The sequence below is a fragment of the Miscanthus floridulus genome, chromosome 10 (assembly GCF_019320115.1).
Source record: "Miscanthus floridulus cultivar M001 chromosome 10, ASM1932011v1, whole genome shotgun sequence".
Classification (NCBI taxonomy): domain Eukaryota; kingdom Viridiplantae; phylum Streptophyta; class Magnoliopsida; order Poales; family Poaceae; genus Miscanthus; species Miscanthus floridulus.
Window position 1 is genome coordinate 74,961,967 of NC_089589.1, and position 18,834 is coordinate 74,980,800.

The 18,834-nt window shown below is 41.6% G+C and overlaps 2 protein-coding genes across 2 annotated transcripts; both read right to left on the reverse strand.

The window, feature by feature from the left end:
- Positions 1-5,589: 5,589 nt before the first annotated feature.
- On the reverse strand, positions 5,590-8,628 carry LOC136486766 (disease resistance protein RPM1-like). Its single transcript, XM_066483760.1, has one exon. The coding sequence runs from the start codon at positions 8,587-8,589 to the stop codon at positions 5,872-5,874; it is 2,718 nt and encodes a 905-aa protein (XP_066339857.1). The 5' UTR covers positions 8,590-8,628; the 3' UTR covers positions 5,590-5,871.
- An 868-nt stretch (positions 8,629-9,496) lies between these two features.
- On the reverse strand, positions 9,497-18,519 carry LOC136486767 (uncharacterized). Its single transcript, XM_066483762.1, has 14 exons — positions 18,058-18,519; positions 17,912-18,011; positions 17,290-17,455; positions 16,940-17,198; positions 16,458-16,689; positions 16,212-16,362; positions 15,946-16,111; positions 15,627-15,787; positions 15,272-15,533; positions 14,818-14,849; positions 11,582-11,778; positions 11,334-11,484; positions 10,145-11,208; positions 9,497-10,026 (listed from the first exon to the last, which is right to left on the reverse strand). The coding sequence occupies exons 3-13, from the start codon at positions 17,446-17,448 to the stop codon at positions 11,017-11,019; spliced, it is 1,962 nt and encodes a 653-aa protein (XP_066339859.1). The 5' UTR covers positions 17,449-17,455; positions 17,912-18,011; positions 18,058-18,519; the 3' UTR covers positions 9,497-10,026; positions 10,145-11,016.
- Between the last annotated feature and the right edge of the window lie 315 nt (positions 18,520-18,834).

Genomic DNA, 18,834 nt, shown 5'->3' on the forward strand with positions numbered 1-18,834 from the left:
GGCAAAAGTACAGTTGTTGGTGCTTCTTAATTTAGAAGAGCCAGTAACATATGCATATGTATTATTATTATAAATGATTTATTTCAGGTGTATTGTAACTATATTATTATAAGTGTATATGGATTGAAATATGTGGGTTGAAAATATATGGGCTCAATTGTGTGGGCTGACAAAAGTGTATGGGCGGCATTGTAACTAAATATATAACCTTTTTGATGTTTGGGCTCGATGGTTGTTGGCCCACTAAATATAAAGGTTGCAAAATAGATTATGTCCTAGAAATTAGTATCAATTTTATTTCTGTAAATGGGCTTGGCATATAATAAATAGGCCCGTAATTATATTTGGCCCAGTAATAGCCTTTTTAGTACATGGGACTAGCCAGGCCATAGGACATTTAGTGACGACTCTTTAATTAGATCGTCATTAAAAATTATGATGAAAAAACATGCAGTCGTCATTAAACATGATTTACCACGCATGATCTTTGACGAATGGTTTTTCGTTATGCAGTCGTCATAAATATAACTGCTATGACAAATATATCAAAATTTATGATGATAACATATCGTCATAGATCCTAAGATTTCTTGTAGTGATATCCCGGGGCGCCCGTGTAAGAGACAATGTTTTTTGGGGCAATTAAATGATCTATTAATCCGCATTTATCCTTTGTATCCCTTACGGGACCCCTTCGCCCAAGCGTCTGCGCCTTCTTATATTTGTCCGTCTTTCCACTGGTGAGAAACCCTCGACCTCTAACCGCGCATCCCTAGCGAGGGTGGGAGGTTAGGAGTGACACCACAAATAAAAGAAAGAAGAGCCGAACGCGAAAACCTCCATGATGACCGTCTAACAATCTGCTGCATCCATTCTTGAGGTTTTCACGAAGGTTTTTTTATTATGACATCACATATGTGATGGATCTCAATGTGCATGTTGGATGAAATTTCTTTATTTTTAACGTGGCATATGTAAATGTGAAACATGTATACTTCATTCAATTATATATGACTTTCCTTGGCCCAAACATGATTATTTGCTGTAGCGATTATATGAGGTGCATCATACATATGTAACATTTTCTTTTTTGTTTTTCAAAAAAAACATTTGTTGATGGCACATTAAGGAGCGAACAGATAATTCCTAAATGTTGTATTTTATCTTGTAAAATCTTTCGATTTAGAAAAATCAATAGCTCAGATTCGCTTGACCTCTTATCTCATTTTTCTATCTTATAATAGGACATACTTCCTCCGTGGAACTATAGTGCATTACGACTTTTAAAATTTGTACTGAAATATAGTACATTCTATGCAATGATTATGTCTAGATTTGGCAAAAAAATTGTTAAAAGAAAACCATAATTTGAAGAGAAACTCCTTAATTAGAATAATCCATGAGTATATACATCATTTGAGAGTTTCCTTAAGTTGTTTTAAAATTTTTAGAATGCACAATATTACAGAACGAAGGAGTAAGTGACACTATTTTATTAACTAAATCTAAAGTTTATACTTGGAAATGACCATGCAAGTTGCAACGGATATTATCCACTAATTACCTTGGGCATGTGAACATAACACAGGTTGAGAAGGGCGCGCGCTCTGCCCTGCGTCGCTTCAAACTTTATGAGTGGGAACAGGGAAAAGAGGAGAAAGCACCGAGATTCTCTGCAATCTGCACTACTACTGCAAACTTTAATTCGATGCAGCCGCGGGAACAACGAGGAAAGTGGGAGCCCCACCGATGATCGAGGAAAAGAATCTCTGTGGCCGCTACGCTAGTGCCGTTCACACACGGATGTGGCCTACGCATCTTGACTTGACATGAGAGCGCGGATCAATGGAACGCTGATGAGAACTTAATCGAATCCACTTTTGTGGTGCTTAATTAGGCACCGTTTGGCAAGACTCTAGTTCACTAGTAAAGTTAGGTGAAACCATCATTTTTTTCTTCTTCTTCCCACTCCAAAGCTCTATAAGAGCATGTTTTTAGGGCCTTCTAAAGGAACCATTTCATTTTATCCCGTTTGGCAGAAAACAGCTCCAAATAGCTTTCGAAGTCGATGAAGAAGCCCTACCAAACAGGGCCTTAGTCAAAAGCTGACGATTCAATTATGGAACTCGGCGACACTGACTTGGTGACCCTTTTCGGATTGGAAACAAACAACTATGCACACTTCCGTGTTCGTTCTAGACAGTTTCGGACCGTGACTGTATTGGACACAGTTTCGAACCATGGTCACTCTCTCAAACTAACATGGCTACTAGAAATGTGCTTAGGCTCTGTTTGGCAAGACTTATTTTGGTTCCGACTCATTTGTATGGCTGATTTATTATGAGAGAAAAACATTGTTTTCTGGCTGGTTGATTCTGGCTAATAAGCTCAAGCGAACAAAACCTTAAATGTCAAAATACAGGTGATAAATAGGCCAGATCGAGTCAAAAGCCAAGTCAAAGAGGAATAAACTGCATTTCTCGAGTGGAGCGTTCACAAGCTTTTGTTGCTCAAGATCACCCGGAAACAGCTTCACTCACCCGGAAAACAAAAAGTAAAGAAGAACAAGCCCTCGCGCCTCGGCCATTTCGACAAAATCCTTGGGGAAATCTTAATAAATATCATGTTATGAGCTTGTGTGCAATAGCTCGCGCATGTGTTAGTCAAATTTACCAGACATGACACATCTAAAATTATAACTATATAAGCAGTCTTGCAAGTACTATTACTACCTAGTTTCTTTCAGTATAGGCGTCTATGCTACCGTCGAACACATACTTGCACCACTAATGCCAAGGAAATTAATGTATCTCTAACATCATGCCTAACTTCATGGTAACAATAAAAATCCAGTAAGACTACTTCATATGGTATCAAATAAGCTCTGATTTAATATATATGTCTAGGGGAACTACATTATATGACAAATATACATTTGCCATGTATGGATACGTAGGGCCTGTTTGGATGGGGTGACCCCATTTAGTCGCTTTTAGCCCCTAAAGACCCAAACAGTGTGACTAAACCAATTAGTCCATTAGTCTTTTGGGGTGATTAAAAGGGACTAAACCAGCAAAAAAGACACCCCTGCCCCTCATTAATGCACTCGCGGCCCAGGGCGCAGCGGCCTGCCCGCGTGCGCGCAGCGTGGCTGCCCTCGGCGATGCGGACTACAACAAGCGTGTGCGGGGCTCCCCTCCCAGTGTTCCCCGGCATCGCGAAGGTCGATGCGTTGCCATGGGCAAGAGCGGGCCCGCGCTCCAGGTCCAACGGTGGCGAAGGAGGAGTTGGACTCCCTCGAGAATATTGTGTGAATTAGGGGCATTTTGGTCTTTGTATAGTAGCTTCAATGGCCATTAGCCACTCCATCCAAATAGGGTAGGGACTAAAGTTTAGTCCTGGAACTAATAGATCCAAAACGCTCGTAGTCAATGATTTGATATTTGTGGATGAATTTGTCAATCATAACTAACTATTGCTTCATTTGTTACAACAAATCTTCACTACTAGCAAAATGATTTTAGAAGACAACCTCTCTGATTAACAGATGCGAGCATATCTAGGGACTGCCCCTATAAATGGTCAAGCGGCCTCCAGGCAAACACTTGTCTCTGTTAATCATTTATAAAGGCGCGCATGGCGTTTGCCTCTGTTAATCATTAGTAATTTACAATAAGACAGTTACTTTATGCCGTCCACCTTTGTAAATTGGTTAAAAGAGGTGGGTATCTTTAAGATGTCCATCTCTAAAGATCGCTATTAACAGGTCTTAAGAGATCCATCTCTCAAATAGTTGCATCAAGAATAAACTATAACCTTTTCATATGAAATCAAATGAAGACGAACCTTATATCAAAAAAAGTTGTAACTCTTGACACAACCTACAAGTTTGAATTTGAGAAGATTTTGATTTGAAACTTTATAGTTTCCCAAAATATTGTTTTAAGTCCATTGATTTTGATATTTGAAATTTAAAATTTTCAAATAATCTCTGATGTTGACATGCTCTACACTAAAGATGTATTGTCAATACAATATACAATTTACTAGTTGAAAAGGTTTTTATTTGAAGTTGTTTAGAGTCCCAAATATGTGTTTTAAGTTTTTAGATTTTGAAATTCAAAATTTAGAATTATGAAACCACCTTGAATGTTCACATTGATAATCGGGCGGACCCAATCTACAAGTTTGTTGTAGATAAGTATTTTATTCAAGTATTTTAGAGTCTTAAATATACATTTTATATTTATAGTTTTGAGATTAATTTTTGAAATTTTCAAACAATCTCGTATGGAGGCACATCTTATATCAAAGTTATAATGTTTGATAAGATTTAAAACTTTGTAGTTAAAATTATTTTCATTTGAGTTCATCAGGTAGCCAGAATATTTAATACAAGATTATAAAATAATAATATATATAAAAAGACAAAATAATAATATATATAAAAAGATAAACAGGGAGATATCGTGCAAGTGTGAAGGTCGTGAGTCTGCAGTGCTGACTTTGTTTAAGATTAGGAAGGTGAGGTTTGGCACGTGTGGCACAAGCAGTCGGAGTGGGTTGCCACTTGCTCTGCGCGCCCCTGCTCGTGGGACGGACCTGCCCTCGCCGGCGTGCCGCCCCCTGGACTCGTGTCTCCCGCGGTCCCTGCTGATGTCCGTGCCACCGACAAGGTTTACACTGGTGACCTTTGCACCACTCCATAGCATCTTGAAAGCACATGTTGCAAGAGTCTGTTTCAAGTGTTGCAGATATTATGTTTCGACCCAAGTCAGTAGGGCAAACCCCAACCTATTTTTTATATTTTTTTTATTCTAGACTTGTTTAATTGGCTCCCACGGGGAGTCGAACCCAGGCCTGCTCGACTCAGGTGCTCTATTGCAAAAGTAGATCGAGATATTACATATGTTGCAATGGTTGTGCCCATATGTTGCAAGCTTTTATTCCCAATGTTTCATCTATTTTTTTGGCGTATGTTGCAAGTGTATTTGTCTGGATGTTGCATATGTTTTGAAATATGTTTTTATAAGTGTTTTATCTAGATGTTGCGTATGCTTTTGCAATGGTTTCAATTGTTTTTTATGTGTTTTTGCAAGTGTTTCAGATGCATGTTTCAAGTATTTCATCTGGCTTCAAACGTATGTTGCAAGTGAATGTTTTAAAAGTAGACCGGGTGTTGCATCTCCCTCCTCGTCTTCTGCTGCCTCGCCTCGGTGTCTCCTCCTCCTCTCGGCGCCGACTGGGCACCCGCCGCCTTCTCCCTCTCTTATCGATGCTGGTGAGGTTTGGGGCGGCGCGGGCCTCATGTGGGCACGCGAAACTACGTGAGAAAAGGACTGCAAGCACAGGCGTCCGGACGTCCGGGCGGTACCAAGCCTGTATTTGAGATGTTTCCCAAGGCCATGAAATCTTGGGCATTACAGCCCAGTGCCCTCGGAGAAACAAGCCTTATTATGAGAACCCCAATGATAGGTCTGTTCTTGAATCGTCACCCGTTCACTATGAAGAAATCTGGCTTGCCTAAGATAGTCAGATGTCATATAGGAAATAAAAATCATGAGACCTTATTACTTCAGAACTGAACATGGCAGCAAGATGGTGACAGAAAAAACGTTATTGTCAAATCCAGTTCAATGACAAGGTTCGTACATAAAAAAGGAAAATCAAACTACAAAGAAACCACAATAACATGGCATACACACAACTATCAGGCACATTCTTGGTGAGGAGATCTGTTTCTTCCGGACTTATTGAAAGTAAAAACACAAGCACAAAAGCATTCAGAATTGCAGATCTACTGGAAGAATCAAACACAAAGGACTATATGCATAAATAATCAGAAGTATTGCGGTATGAAGAAGCAGGCGATCACTCGACGCGAACCTCCACCACTTCTGGCATCTTCTGGCGCATTCTACTTAGCTCCCACAGGATTTTGAAATCCTTATGCAGAGACAGTAACCACAGCTTCCTTAAAGACACAAGGGATTCAAATCCTTGAGGAACCTTATTCAGTTTCGGCAGCGCCACAATATATAAACCTTCAATATTTGGAAGAGCATCCTTCCCAACTGTCAACTGCTTGACATTGAGCATGTTCTTCAGTATTAGTGTCTTTAGCTGTGGAAAGGACCCTTCAGAAATAACCATTGTCTCTGTGCTGCTCACCCTGTTAAGACTCAGATAGGTGAGGTTTGGTACATGTGGAGCAATAAGCAGTAGCGGGTCTTCCTGAAGACCAGACCAGCTTAGAGCTAGATACTTGAGGTTTTTCCCATGGCCTTGAAATATTGGGCACTGCAGTGTTCCGGCAGCCCAGCGGCCCCTGACGATCAACCTGTGGAACTGCTTGGACTGTGGGTTGAGAGTTTCCAAGTGCAGTGTCTGGTCCTCATCACTTGCATTAAGAAGCAAACAGGCAAGAAGTGGCAGCTTAGATACTGCAGGAAAAAGATCTGCAGAATGGATGGCAGTAACTTTGCAAACCCACACGCTTTTTAGTTTTCTGAGGTTGTCCAATTGGCCTGCCAAGTCATTTGTTGCTTCCACAGTCTCCAGAGTTTGAAGTTCCACCAAGTTAGAGAGGTCCTTGGGTGGCTGTACCCCTGTGAAGTACCGGAAATCTTTCTGCTTCTCATCCACCACTCTGTCAGCTAACAGATGCCTCAGCTTCTTGACCTTGACTATGCCTCTTGGTAGCTTCTCTATTTTTGTTTGCTTGATGTCCAGTGTCTGTAGGTTGGATAGCTTCTCAATACACTCTGGGAGCGACTTGACTCCTGTGCGCCGCAAGCCAATGTAACATAGATTAAACAGATTCCCTATAGATTGTGGCACTTCGGTTATCCCAGAATCTTGTAGCTCAAGAACAGTAAGGTAGCTTGACTCAGAAAAGATTGAGGCTAGCATGTGAGCGGATGTAACACCATCAAGTGAAAATACAGTGCGAAGGTGTGGAAATTTCACTCTTGGTGCATCACTTCCATTCCATCCACACAATGATAGTCGGCGCACTTCCCAGTCCATATTTATCACTGCAGCCTGATCGCTCGCAGAGCCAAACTTTTCATCTCTAGCTATTGAAAGAGCCAGGTCACGCACAATGTCATGCATCTTACATGTGTTCACCCTACCAAGCTCATCATACTCTTCAACTTGCAGCAAATTCCTAGTAATGAGCTCCACCAGAATTAGTTCAGCCACATCCTCCAGTGTGTTGTTTTCGTTGGTCACTGCAAATCCTTCAGCAACCCACTGCCTGACAAGGCTCTCTCTCGACATGATGCAATCTTCTGGAAATAGGCTGCAGTATAGGAAACAATTTCTGAGGTTCCCTGGTAAATCATTGTAGCTAAGCTTCAAAATTGCCTGCACATTGTCTGGTTTAGCTAGCTCAACCCGGAACTGATTGTACATTTGATTCCAGGCATGTTTAGTTGGTTTCTTGGAGGACATGAGGCTGCCCATAGATATAAGTGCCAATGGCAAGCCCTTACACCTTTCTACTATGGAAGCAGCCACATCCTCAAGCTCTTGGGGACACTCAGCCGTGTTTTTAAAGGCTCTTCTACAGAAGAGCTCGAGTGCATGGGAACGTCCCAAAGGCTGGAGCTGAAGATGGCATCCTGAAGATGCAAGAGATGCAACGTCTTCTCTCCGTGTTGTGATGATGACACAGCTTGCTCGAAGAGTATTGAAAATGTCTTCCATCATTTGATGGTACACTTCCATGTTCCAAACATCATCCAAGACAAACAAACATTTTCTGGTACCTAGGACATTCTTAATTTCTTCTCTCAGCTTGTAGGCATCCATACTTTCGATGCTATCTGATGGCTTATATGTGTCCTTCCCAATCTCTCTGAGTAGTTCTCTCAGCAAACCAACTATTGTGTAGGTCTGTGACACAGTGATCCGGGCATTGACAGGGAACTCGCTCTTCATACGCTCATAAACATTCATGACCAGAGTGGTCTTTCCCAATCCACCCATACCCGACACCGTTATCACTTTGTTGTTTGGCTCATTGCTATGAAGCCATCCAATCAACTTTGCCTGATTCAATGCAATCCCCACGAGATCTTCATCTTGAATAAGCTCTGGCAAGAAGGTTTGGGATCCATGTCGAACAATTACAGGGCTTGCTGGAACTTGGAGAGCAGGGAAATAGTCCTTCTGCAGTTGTTTTACTTGCTCAATCTCACCCTTTATACGAACCACCTCATCAGCAATATCACTGAAAATTTTGGCATTTTGTGCTCCTTTGATGAACCACATCAGCGATCCTTCTTCCTGCAGCTTAAAAGCGTGATATGAGTATTTATCCATTACATCTTCCACATGGAAGGCCACCTTTCTCAGCTCCCCAATCCATCCCTTGACCACATTGATGCTGAGATTTGTGGTATCCAAATCTTGTATTACATTTCTCATCATATTCAATTCTCTCTCAATGTGCCTTATATTTTCTGGTAGCTCCCTCAGATTAGTTGCCTTTTTAGATGCTTCAGCGATGACGAATTTGATGACTTCATCTCCTAAAACGGTACCAATTTTCGAGAGAGCAGTTAGCAGTGCTTCTGCCATTAGTTCAGTTCTGCACAATCAAAGCATGGAGCTTGATTAGTTCAAGATAATGTATGCAATCTATTTTACTTAGATGTTTCAGACCTGTCCGCACATGTTAACAAAAAGCACACAATATCAACCGTTCTTAATAGATTATAGATTCAATAATAGATAACAGCCCCCATTGATTACTAATGGCTTGTTTTGAACAATGTACAATATGTTTTGTCGTGTTCCAATTAATGCATAGGGTAAAAAATAAATTTTAGTGCAGATGCTATTCCTTTCTTATAAAGAGCACAGATGTAATTCTTTCCTAAAAGCATCTCCAAGAGGCTCTCTACATGGTTCACTATTACAAAATTTATAAAATAAACCAAAAAATCAGGCTCCAATAAACTCTAATCCACTCCATCTTTTCTATTCTCCAAATCCACCATTCTCGCTCTCCACTAATGTAGAGGCCACATCACTCTCTAAATTCAATGACAAGCTCCGGACCAAAGCATCCATCGTGTACGTCGTGTCTGAGAGGCGCCATGAGACGTTGACTTGACTCGACCCCAAGCTGCAGTCGTCGTCAATGGCCTTACGCGGTGCCACCAACTATGAGACTGTGACAGAGAACCACTCTTGTAATATTGCAGAAATTGCCGAGTAATTCCAAAACCAAAACCCATGCATGTTGTCAGTGGTCATAACCGCGTCCGGTTGTGTGTTGGATGAGAGCGGACCATTATCTATTTATATTAAATTATTAGCGTAGTAGCCAATGGAGCTAACTGTTCTTTACTTGATTGGTCGACTCTCTTTCTAAACAGGTCCATTTATATACTAATAGTACTACATATTTTGCCGTTGATTGATGACTAAATGCATACAACTGATCTTTCAACAGGTACACATCTAGCCAGAACGGAAGTCGTCTCTCAGCCTGTACTATGTCACAAGAAATTTACACTGATTTACCCTGTCGACCCCTATTTGGTACCAAGAACAAATCCGGGATGACATCTGCTCCTTCTATTTAAAATATGTAAAGCAAAAGCTTCCAAGTTCCAACCGCTGAGCGGTAGCAGCAAAAGCTGTTCATTTCTTATCTCCACGCGGACTCTTCAAAAGAAAGCGCACAAGAGAGGATCAGTTGCTACGTGTAATAATTTGTAAATCATTGGATGCCTGTAATATTTGAGACTTGCAGAGCCTTTTCTATTTGCTCCCCTCCACTATTGCTTCCTAGGAATTTGTTTCAGTCCAAGCATCAAGATCTAGGCATCTAGCTGCTAGATGGAAAGCTGCTTGATAATTTGCCCTATGGAAGGCCTTTCTTTTGGATTTTCGCCGACAAAATTTAGACCGACATCAATGCAACTTTTAACTTGTTGGAGGCTGCTTGCTTCCAACGTTGGGTACTTCAAAGCTATCTGTGGTGTTTTTGTCCAGGTTTTTTTGTACCTGTAATTGCAAAGTTTCATTAAAGAGCATAAATTACACTATTCAAAGTACGGTTCAGTACCTCTATTTGTCAGAGCAACATTCTTAAGGATAAAAATTCAAAATATGTTGGACTTACACTGTCGATAAGGTTCTTAGACGATAAAGCTTCAGTGTTAGAATCAACTTTTAACCCTGTTATTACTATTTGAATTATAAGGATACCCAGACTTTTAACCCTGTTACTATCTCAATTACACAAAGCTGTCTAGCCATAGGTCTATCAGTTGTTTGTACTCCTCCTTAGCTCTAAGCTTAACTCAAGCTAATTCTTGTCTACAGGTGACTTTGCAAGAGATCACTGATTGCTGGAGATTTCTGAAAATGACATCATTTCGTTCCCCAAAAAAAAAGAAAATGACATCATTTCTAGTAGACCAAATTGCCCAGAACATTGCTACTATTATCTCCATAAATATTGGCCTCTGAATTTGAGTCTTGAACAAGGAGATCGTGTCCAGAATGTCCCCTTGTATTAAATGTGCCAAACCCAACACATTCCAGCACGACATAGCAAAAGGGCAATGCAGGAACAAGTGATGCAAAGACTCTTCAGTGTCCAAATGACACAGCACACAGTTGTAATTTTCCAACACCATAGTTTTCCTTTTCAGAAGTTTGGGTACTAAGTCTATCTTTTAAAACTAGCCAAAAGAAAACTTTCTGCTTTGGCTGGCAATAGGAATTTCAAAGCCATGTATAAACCGGTGATATTTGCCTGGTGCCCATCAGATGCAGATAAGCTTTGTTTGATGCAAACTCAGTGGAACCCCAGATGTAAGACCATTGATCCTTGCCTTGAAGAAGTTGAGTGTCATCCAGAATGAAAATGAGTTGCTGAAACTGATCATAGGCCTGAACTGAGAGAGGGAGTGTAGACATGAAGTCTTTTCTATCTGGCCCCCTTCACTGTTGCTTCCTAGGAATTTTTTTCAGTTCAAGTATCAAGATCTAGCTGCTGGATGGAAAGCCATTTCCATTAAGTTGCTCCATAATTTTCCCTATGGAAGGCCTTTCTTTTGGATTTTCGCTGACACAATTTAGCCCAACATCAATGCACCTTTTAACTTGTTGGAGGCTGCTCGCTTCCACCGTTGGATACTTAGAAGCTATCTGCGGCATTTTTGTCCAAGTTTTTTGTACCTAGAATTGCAAAGTTTCATTAAAGAGCATCAGTTACACCATTCAAAGTACGGTTCACTACCTCTATTTGTCCGAACAACATTCTTAAGGTTAAGGATAAAAAAATCAAAATATGTTAGACTTACATTGTCGATAAGGTTCTTAGATGACAAGTCTTCAGTGTTAGAATCGACTTTTAACCCTGTTACTATCTCGATTATAAGGATACCCAGACTATATATATCTGATTTGGCTGAGACTTCACCTCTGTAGTAATACTCTGGAGCCAGGTATCCTCTGCATTACATGAAAGTCATTGGAAGCGGTACATGCAGTATAATCTGGTTGATCATGAACAAACAGAGAATTATTCACAAATTTTCGTCAAGCTTACCTTGGTCCCACAACATTTAAAGTGAGTGTACGTGTTTGCTCTTCACCAAAGAGCCTTGACAAACCAAAATCAGCAATTTTGGGCATTAAATTATCATCCAACAATATATTTCCAGGTTTGAGATCCATGTGAATTATGGGTCTTTGCAATTCATGTAAGAACTGTAAACCCTGAAAATCCCCTGTATTATTTTGAAGCTGATTGTAACACCCTAAAATTTGAATTCTTTTTAAAATAGTAAATTTGATTTAAATATGCAATTATATGTGCATTTCAAATTTAGGAAATAATATTTCTTTTATGAAATTAAAAGAAAATACAAGAATAGAAACATGTTGATGCATTCATGCTATTGCATATTTATTTCTGTGACGGGTGGTTTTGTTCAAATGCTAAAAGATTTTAAAAACCCTTTTGAAAATGAGTTTGAAAATTTTATTTATAAAAAGTAAAAGGAAAATTTCCTTCCATCTCCTCCCCTTCCTCACATTCGGCCCGCTGGCCCCTCTTTTTTTTTCCCGCGGCCCAGCACCAGCCCCAGCCCAGCTCGCCTCCCTTTTTCCCGCCCGGCCCAGCTTCGCGCGGCCCAGCAACAGCCGCCTCGCCAGCCCAGCAACCCCGCCAGCCGCACCCAGCCCAGCAGCTGCGCCTGCGCCCGCACCAGGCAACCGCCGGCCCAGCACCGCGCGCCTGCTTCCCGCGCCCAGCCGCTGACAGCCTGACCCCGCCCGTCAGCGCGTCCCCCACCTCTGCCCCGCGCCTCGGAACCGCCCGGCCATGTCGCAAGGCCGCAACCGCCGCCCCTGGCGTCGTGGGAGTGCCCCCCTCGCGCGCCTCGGCTTCTTTTTAAGCGAAGCCGAGCCCCCCCCCCCCCCCCCCCCCCCCGCGTGTCTCTCTCTCGCTCCCCGCTCCATTTTCGCCTCGTCCCGGCCGCAACCGCCGCACGGAAGAGCCCCGCCGACCACTGTCCTCGCCGTCCGCGGAACGCCGTCCCCGAGTCGCGCTCGTCCCCGTTTGAAGTCGCGGTGAGCTCCGCCATGCTTCCCTCCTTCCCCCTATGCTTTCGATTTGGTATTTCGTGGCCGTTTGGGGCCCTATTCTCAAGCGTCCGCGAGCTTTGGCCGCCGGCCATGGCGCCGCCGCCCCGGCCTTCCCCTCCGGCCGTCTTCTCGACCTAAGCGCGACCCCCCCTTCTCCCCCGAGCTCTCGGGTGCCCTCGGTTCCCCGTTTGGCGGACTCTAGCCCCCTAACCGAGCTCGCCGGCGTGCTCTTTGCCGCCGGCCATGGCTAGCCTCGCCGGAGTCCCTGTTCCGGCCAGCCAACCCCCCCCCCCCCCACGTCTAATCCGAACCGTCCATCGCGAGATCAACGGCCTGAAATAGAAGGTACCCCTTCGCGGGTGAATTTGCATAAGAGCCCCTGGACTTTTCTAAGTCCTAACCCGCGGCCCAAAACGTATTTCCCCGAATGCGCAATTCCGTTTGGAAAGCGTAAACTTCACTGTTTAAGTCAAAAGTACGCTTTCAGTATTTACAGAAATGCCATTCGAACTGTTTCGCTTATAGAATTGTCGTTTTAACTCCGAATTGATCCATTCAAATCGCGTTAGCTTCGTAATTTCATAAGCTACATGTTGGAGCTACTGTTAGTCAAGTTTGGAACTTTTTAATTTCATGATTAGATTTAATTAAATATAGGGCTATAGGAAAACCCGTTTTAATCATAACTTTCGCATTTTAGCTCTGTTTTTCGTGAACTTCGTGTTGACGTGATCGTAGCGAAATGTAGATTAGTTTTACAAACATTTTATCTTGATTTCAATACTGTTGGTGTACTGTTCTAATGATAGGAATGTTTGCTTTGCATGAATGCTTTTGGAATGTTGTATGTTGCCGTGTTGGCCGCGTTCAGACGGTGAGGAAAACGTTGGAGACCAAGAACTCTTCGACGACCAGCAGGACCAGCACGAGTTTGTGAACCAATGTAAGTATAACATGGGCCTTCCTTGATGTCCTATTTCACTTTAAGCAATTACTCATTTGCATGTGTCTAATTTTGATACCCGTAAGGACATCCTAGAGATTGTTATCCTGTTCTTTGTCTCCTAAGGGTTAAATGCATATGGGTAGATTGCTAGTGCTCTAACTGAACTTGATATACATATTGATGAATGATACTATGGAACAAAGAGAGTAACCTGAATTATAACAACTGTTTCATAGGGCGAAAGTGCAAATGACCTTTGTTCATGTTGCTCCCGGCCCTCCATAAGGACTTATCTGTCGGCAAAAGCTGGGTCTAACAGTGCAACTGGGAGAGTCATATGGCTCTGACTTTAGCTCAGTAATAGGACCTTTCCTAGCTGGTTAGAGGTTACCTTTTTGGCGCAAATGGGGCTTGCCACTTTGGGTATAGGGCTGCCTCTGTTCCTATGAGTATAGCCGTGATGGATTTGTGCCATAGGAAAGGGGGGTCCCTACATCTGCCTGCCAAGGAAACCTAGCGGCCCTAACTTGTTAGGGAAACCTATGAAATGACTTCATAGTGTACCCTGCCCGCTCACCTTGGAAGTGACATGGGTGTAATTAACCCGGGCATATGGGGATCACGACTCGCGGTGAACGTGCACCACCTCTGCAGAGGGTAACAAACTGTTATAACAGCCGTGCTCACGGTTACGAGCGGCCCGGAAAACTCACAGAATAACTGGATACTTGATGATGATCAATTAAGTTGTTCTATGATGAAATATGGTAAACTTGACCCCGATATATGGTCTTATGGGAATTAACTAGGAGCTTAAGCATAACTTGATAATACTTGAGAATAAAAGTTTGACCTATTAAAAATGCTAACTGCAGTAAACCAGAGTCTATCCTTTTTGAGCTTCATAACCCCATGTTAGCTTGCTAAGTACGGAATGTACTTACACTTGTTTATTTTCTTTACTTGGATAAAAATCCCAGATGGGTAACAGATGACAACGGGTATGAGGATTTCCCGGAGGATTATTAGGCTTGTGGTCAACCAGTTGACCTTCCCTGTGATGACGGCCATGAGAGTTTATTATCTTTTTATTATTCCGCTGTGATGTATAAGACTAAGTTTTATTATAACTCTGATGTATGAGACACCGTGATGATACTATTTGTAATTTGTCAGCTTGTGTGTGTGATTGATTCCTGGGCACACACGAGTTTTGTGCATTCAATTTTATCCTTAAAATTGGGTGTGACACTGATGCTCCAGTTAAGCTCATGAGATGCACCTGTAGAAATAGACAAATCAGTAAGTCAACACCTAGAGAAAGTTGTAACTCATAATTTTGCATTATTACTAGCAAACTAAAACACTTTGAATGCAAAGTTACTACTATAAGTTTGGATCCATCCCCAAGATATATGGACATATTTAAGGAAATCTAATATGTAATGTGGACAAATACCTTTATAGTCTCATACTAAATTGCACTATACTTTGTGATCGGTTCAGTAAATATCTAGTGGGCACACCTTAAGCTTAAATTTAACTGATTGTTGTCATCTAAATGTAAGGAGCAGAAGGATATTTTTTCCCTGGTGTCTGAACAACTTGTTAAATAAAGCTGCCTATGACTGTTAATTCGTGTTTGATACAACAGAAGCCAATATTCCACTAAAATCAGAGAGAGAATGAGATAAAGTAGAATACCGTAAAGATACTTGTCAAGGCTTCCCCTAGGCAAATACTCATAGCAGAGTATCCTTTCTTGTGTGTCTGCAAAAACATATCTTCCATGGGATTCCACCAGTTTCTTATGTATTTCATAACAATACCCGATTAGCTTCACTATATTTCTATGATTGAGATCAATCAGACTAAATACTTCATTTGTAAATTGCTTATCCAGATTGATTTCTGGAACTACCAAAAGCCTTTTTACCGCAACAACTTCTCCATTTTGAAGCATTCCCTGATTAATTAATATCATTAGTACAGAAGAATATTCAGATAGCTTCTCCCATATTTTTTTCTCAAATTGATGGTGATGGAAAATAAAATATACCTTATAAACTACCCCAAAAGAACCTTTACCAATTTCACGGTCATTGGCAAAGTTCCCTGTGATTTCCTCTACAAAGTGTAGCTTTGGTTCCCTTGGGAATTCAGTTATCAGTTGCAGCTTCTTCTCCATGAATTTGTGTATGCGAGCTTCATGACTGATTTCTGCTTGAACATATTCCATTTTAAACAAGAGAATGCATATTTTACTCTAGAGGTAGAGATTACGACAGCAGTGGAATTATCACTATGTTTCGACAAAGCCTCTAGATTAAATCCTTAAATCCTGAAATGAATGAATGGTTATGAACCAGTTCATTTACCTTTGAGTTTACCAATTATTGATCCTACAGTAGGCCTTTTCTTTGGATCCGTCTCCACGCAGTTTAAACCAAGTTCAATGCATCTTTTTACTTGTAGCATGTGTTGTTCTTCCAGTGATGGATACTTTGATTCTATATGCGACATTTTTGTCCAATTTTTAGATACCTGTGCGAATTAGAAAAATTAGATAATGAAATTGTAAAGTAAAGCAGAAAAACATCACCAACAGAGACTAAATTGTTCATACTATTACAGCATTACTTACATTATCAGTTAGTAACTTAGAAGAAATGTCTTGAATATTGAGGTCCCTCTTCAGTCCTGTCACTATTTCGAGAATAAGAACACCCAAACTGAATATGTCTGACTTCACTGATATTTCTCCTCTGTAATGGTATTCCGGGGCAATGTATCCTCTGGGTCACATTAGCATCAAATTATATTCTATCACACAAAAAATACTACTGCAACTTTGAAGAATGGAAAGATACAGAAACTAGTAAGTTCTTACATCCATCCCACAACATTTTGGGTGAGAATTCTGGTTTGTTCTTCACCAAACAACCTTGAAAGTCCAAAATCTGCAATTTTTGGCACCATGTCATCGCTCAACATTATGTTGCTAGGTTTAAGGTTCAAGTGAACTATGGCTTCACTTCGCTCCTCATGCAGAAAATGCAACCCATTGCATATCCCCAAGATTATTTTGAAGCGCATGGGCCAATCAAGTCCAGAAGATTCATCTGAAGAATAACAAAAGTAAGAAGGAATTGAAATACTTCGTAGAAAAGAGCTTCTCAATGATATCTTTGCATCTTCTGTGTTACAGAAAATGGCAAAATGTTTTATGTGCCCTGTATCATTCCTGGGTATATATAAAATAGCCATCATCATGTTAACTTTCTATCGTAGACCAAGACCATTAGGATTCTGTATTTAGACAGTCAAAAAACAAAAATAAGGAAACAATTATGCAACCAGGGATTACCATACCATAAATGTATTTGTCAAGGCTTCCATTAGACAAATATTCATAGCAGAGGAATTTTTCTGGAACATCTGAGAGAAAATGTCTGCCATTTCTCTCCACCAATTTCTTTTCTACTTGGTAACAAGAACCAAGTAACCTGACTATATTTCTGTGCTCCAGAATCTGGAGATTGCCTGCCTCATTCTGAAACCGTCTATCATGAACTCCGGATGTTCGCACAAGCTTCTTCACAGCAACCAGTTGTCCACTCTGAAGTATGCCCTGTTTTGGTTCCATGTTAGTATATGGTTTCAACTTTTTTACTAGTTATAGTTCACTTCAAAAGAATTAAAATATGAGACAGAAATTATACCTTATAAACCACTCCAAACGCACCATGTCCAACCTCTCGTTCACTTGAGAAGTCTTTTGTGATGTTCTTTAGGAATTCTAGCTTTGGCTCCCTTGGAAATGCACTTGATATTTGTGAGTTGTCGTTTAAGCTACTTTCCCTGCTGGAATCTCCCTTCATTCCCCAACTATACAAAAATAACCTTCATATGAGACGATAAATCATGCGGGGCTGCACAAAACATAACATTATAAACATTGCAAGCCTATGGTCAACCTGCAACTCTCTTTGATTGATAGATTATGCCCCTTTCATTAAGCCTATGGATACATTGCAAGCCATTGACATACAGAACTAGATATTGATAAATAAGTGAAATCCACGAAATTTAGGGTTCATAAAATTTAAGAATTTGTGGAGAAAATTACAGATAATCGTGATTGTTTGGACTTGGGAAGAACATAAATATGCTAAGCCTACACAATACAAAGGTAGCGAATCTAAACAGATAGTTCCTCAGTCATTTGTAAAGCAGCAATTTAATGACAGAAATCCAGATGAAATGTCAATTGGGTAAAAAAAAGAGGGAAAAATCACGCCCCAAAGAACATAGATTCTGCATCAGCAACAGGCTGGAGAATACCTGAAGCAATGATGTCTGTTTCTGAGACAATAAGCGGGAGAGCTCCTCTCACTGGTGATCGGACACAACCTGGAGATGAGTGGGTGTGGGAGACGAATGGCTGTAGGTTTTTGGGGAGGATGGGAGAAGCGCATCCGCATAAGCAACTGTAACTCTTCCAATAATGCCCGTGTGAACCGTTGACTTGACTTGCTGCGACTGGGGAGGGGACGGCTCAGATTGTCTGACTTAGCCCATGCCCAATGCCCTCCGTTCCTCGTCCAATCGCTAAGCTAGGTAGGCGGCGGGAGATGTGGGCGGAGCTGGGGCGGCGGTGGCGGAGACCGCAGACGCAAGAGGAGCTGGGCAGCAGTCGCGCGGCGGAGCTCGGAAGGCGGCGGCGCGGATGCAGGCGAAGCTGAGCAGCAGACCGCGCGGATGCGGGCGAAGCTCAGCTGCAGACCCCGCGGACGCAGTCGCGGCTGGGGCAGCGGCGGCGCGGACACTCGACCGCGGCGGCGCGGCGGTGCCCAGTCCCGCCCAAATTCCGTGCGCCATCCCGTATCGCGCCTCTTTATTCCACTAAAAAAAAATCAACCGTTGGATAGCAAATGAATGGCATCAGACAGGAGGCAAGCTACCGGTGACTTACCTTCTCGGACAATCCGAACCGGGGGAGGGAACGGCCGCTTTAAGAAAAAAGTGCACGGACAATCAATTTCAAATTTTAATTAGATTCATAGAAAATAATTTTAACATTCGTATCTCAAGTAAAGTTTACTATAAAAAATATATTATATGATTAATATCACAATACCTATTTAATATTTTAAATTTAGTAGCTTTTTATATAATATTCGGTTAAACTCAGTTGGCTAAGAAAAGATGAGACGTACACACCACATGAATATGTTGCTTTTATATTGAAAGTACGCAAAAGCATG